The 3,121-nt window shown below is 32.5% G+C and overlaps 1 protein-coding gene across 1 annotated transcript; it reads left to right on the plus strand.

The window, feature by feature from the left end:
• The first annotated feature begins 1,580 nt into the window (after positions 1–1,580).
• Positions 1,581–2,501, plus strand: LOC148046173 (olfactory receptor 14A16-like). Its single transcript, XM_087711916.1, has one exon. The coding sequence runs from the start codon at positions 1,587–1,589 to the stop codon at positions 2,499–2,501; it is 915 nt and encodes a 304-aa protein (XP_087568042.1). The 5' UTR covers positions 1,581–1,586.
• Positions 2,502–3,121: the final 620 nt, after the last annotated feature.

The following is a 3,121-nucleotide window of genomic DNA, read 5'->3' on the forward strand; positions in this document are numbered from 1 at the left end:
TCTCTAAGGTTCTTATCGAAACATTATGATTCAGTCTCCTTCATGTAACTATTTTTTTTTAATACTGGCTGTAAAATTAAGCAGGTTTTGGTCTTCCACTGATGAATCTACTACCAATTGTGATATTAGCCATGGGGGCACAGTGGTTAGAATGCAGTACTGCAGGCTACTTGTGCTGACCACCGGCAATCTGCAGTTGGCAGTTAAGTATCAGTGGCTCGAGTTTGATACAGCTTTCCATCCTTCTGAAGTCAGTAAAATAAGGACCCAGATTGTTGGATTGCAATATGCTGACTGTAAACAGCTTAGAAAAGGCTGTAAAGCACCATGAAGTGGTATATGTCCAAGTGATGTTGCTATTTTATCTTGTTATGCTTTTATTTTATTTTTAATGTGTTTTTGTTTAAAATTCTGGTTAGTGACCATATTAAAAATATTCATTCCACATGAAATATTGATTTTATTCCTATCATGACTAGCCTCATATTGTATATTGTATGTATGTTTGCATTTACAAGTATTCACAGTAATTTTTGCCTGTCCTTTTTACCAAAATAAGTTTACATTTATTGCAATTATTAATTATTTTGAGTTGACAAAATTAACAGCATCAGTATGATTATGTGCCATCAAGTTATGTAAACTCTTAGAAACCATCTAAAATATTTTCTCTACTTACAGTAACACATTTCTTTCAAAACTGATGTTTGTTTGAGGAGAAGAGAATAGGAGGGAGAAAGATAATTTACAGAATCACAGTTTAAACACATTGTTAATATAGATATTTTCTTGCAGTTTGTTGGAGGAATATTCAGAAACAAACTTTAATCATCTTTATTTTCTAGATAAAGCGCTTGGACATATAATTCTATCTCAGAAAGAATATTGTGACATGGGAGTATACTCTGGCAAGAAATGTGGCAACAAGACTAATTAAGGCAATTTGGCTAATTATATTATATCTAAGAGATTGAAGTATTATGTAAAGGTGATGTATTAATCTGAATGCTGATTCTTTGTATGTATCACATATGCCTTTTAATATTGTATTTCCCTTTATCTATTTTATCCTGAAATTAGTTCCTGTATTTTATTTTCATCTCATTTTAATTGAATATTATCGTAACACTCATAACACAATCAAAATGGCTATTCCAAATTATTACATTGAAATTTGTCCAGAGAATTGGATTTAAAGTTCCAACTCTTAAAATTATGGAGATCAGAGCAGTAATTTGACAACTATACTTATATTTTTGATACAGTACCTTTTAAATATCTATTTAGGGACTTTATTTTCATTCCCATAAGTTGATAGGCATGGGAAGCAAAATTAGAATCAGTATCAATGATATTACCTCTAATCAGTTGTCACTGGTCTGAACTTTGAAATAGCATTGAATATATTCAAATGCAGACTAAAGTTCTCATCAGAAGTTCTGATGACAAACCTATTACCAAGATATTGGCCTACAAATGGCCTGTTGATTCTAGAATTGCACTCATGAACAGACATGAAAAAGGCTGCATTCAAAATGATTGTATTTTTTTTCTTTCCAGAGACATCACTTAGAATATTATAAAACATGGATAATAAATCGACTATCTCTGATTTCCTGCTCTTTGAGTTCTCAAAAATACATGAACTACAAATGTTATATTTCTTTGCTTTCCTGGCATTGTATTTGGCAATTCTAATAGGGAACCTCCTCATCATATCTGCAATAATTTTGAACCATCATTTGCATACTCCCATGTATCTCTTTTTGTTGAACTTAGCCATACAAGACCTTGGTACCACTTCAGTCATTGTTCCTAAATCCATGGCCAATATGGTGATGAACACACGACACATTTCTTATCTTGGATGTGCTTCTCAAGTCTTCCTTCTGGTCTTTTTTCTGGGATCTGATATTTGGATCCTTACAGTCATGGCCTATGATCGTTATGTGGCCATTTGCAATCCATTACATTATCAAACAATAATGAACAAACAAGCCTGCATTTACATGATTCTTGCTGTATGGGGTAGCAGCTTTCTTAATGGATCATTGCATACTTGCTTTACATTTGGAACAACTTTTTGTTCCAATAACATCAATCAATTTTTCTGTGACATCCCACAGTTACTTAAACTTACCTGTTCAGGTTTTAACCAAAATGAAATCAGACTAATAGTGTTTGTTTGTGCTTTAGGATTTTTTTGTTTTTTCTTTATTCTTTATACATATGTGTCTATTTTCACTGCTGTGCTGAAAATTCGCTCCTTGGAAGGAAGGAAAAAATCAATTTCTACTTGCTTACCCCATCTTATTGTGGTTTCCATGTTCCTATTATCTGCATTTATTGCTCATTTGGAGCCTCCTTCCAGTAATCCAAATTTAGCATCAACTGTAATGTATTCCCTTATCCCACCTCTTTTGAACCCTATTATTTATAGTATGAGAAACCGCAGTATCAACCTTGCCCTTTCAAAAATTTTAAATAAGAACAACTCTTAAAAGGGAAAAACTGTTCTGTTTTGTTTTACTTTATAAGTACTTATTTTGTTTGGTGATTGTATCTATGGCTCCATTAGCTCCAGACTTAGAATTGTAAATGAAACTTGAGTCTATTTCTATGTGCCCAATGAACCTAAATGTCAATTTTAAAGAACTTGCAGATTTTATGGCTTTCCTTTTGACATCTATTAGATGAATGAAGCCACACAAAGCTGAGAAGTACCTCAGTCAATTCCTATTCAGCTTGATGGATTTCTCACAAATAGAAATATTTTTATCATTTCATCTTAGCTATGCAGAGAGAAGCTATTGAACTAACATGTTCATGATTCATCATTTGGGACCATGTTTAAGCAACATGAAGAATGCTGTGGACCATTCATTGCTGGGATAGACCGAACTGAATCTGCTGTTTTGTATAATTTTCGATTATTTATTTTTTTTAGAAAATTTACACTGCCACCTACTCATGTGTGACAACTCAAGGAGGCTAAATTTAGACACATACATTCCATTTTTTTAAAAAAATCTGGAAACACTGCTCTGTTGTTTTGCAATCAAAAGTAATGTGATTACATATGAGAATAGGCAAGTGTCATGTAAATGTATATAAATAAATC

Source organism: Thamnophis sirtalis, unplaced genomic scaffold (assembly GCF_051295495.1).
Source record: "Thamnophis sirtalis isolate CommonGarterSnake01/CBP01778 unplaced genomic scaffold, rThaSir2_p1.2 scaffold_4, whole genome shotgun sequence".
NCBI classification, from domain to species: domain Eukaryota; kingdom Metazoa; phylum Chordata; class Lepidosauria; order Squamata; family Natricidae; genus Thamnophis; species Thamnophis sirtalis.

What these genes read in the sequence shown, in the direction of transcription:
- LOC148046173 (XM_087711916.1), top strand. Translation starts at nt 1,587, where the DNA reads ATGGATAATAAATCGACTATCTCTGATTTCCTGCTCTTTGAGTTCTCA.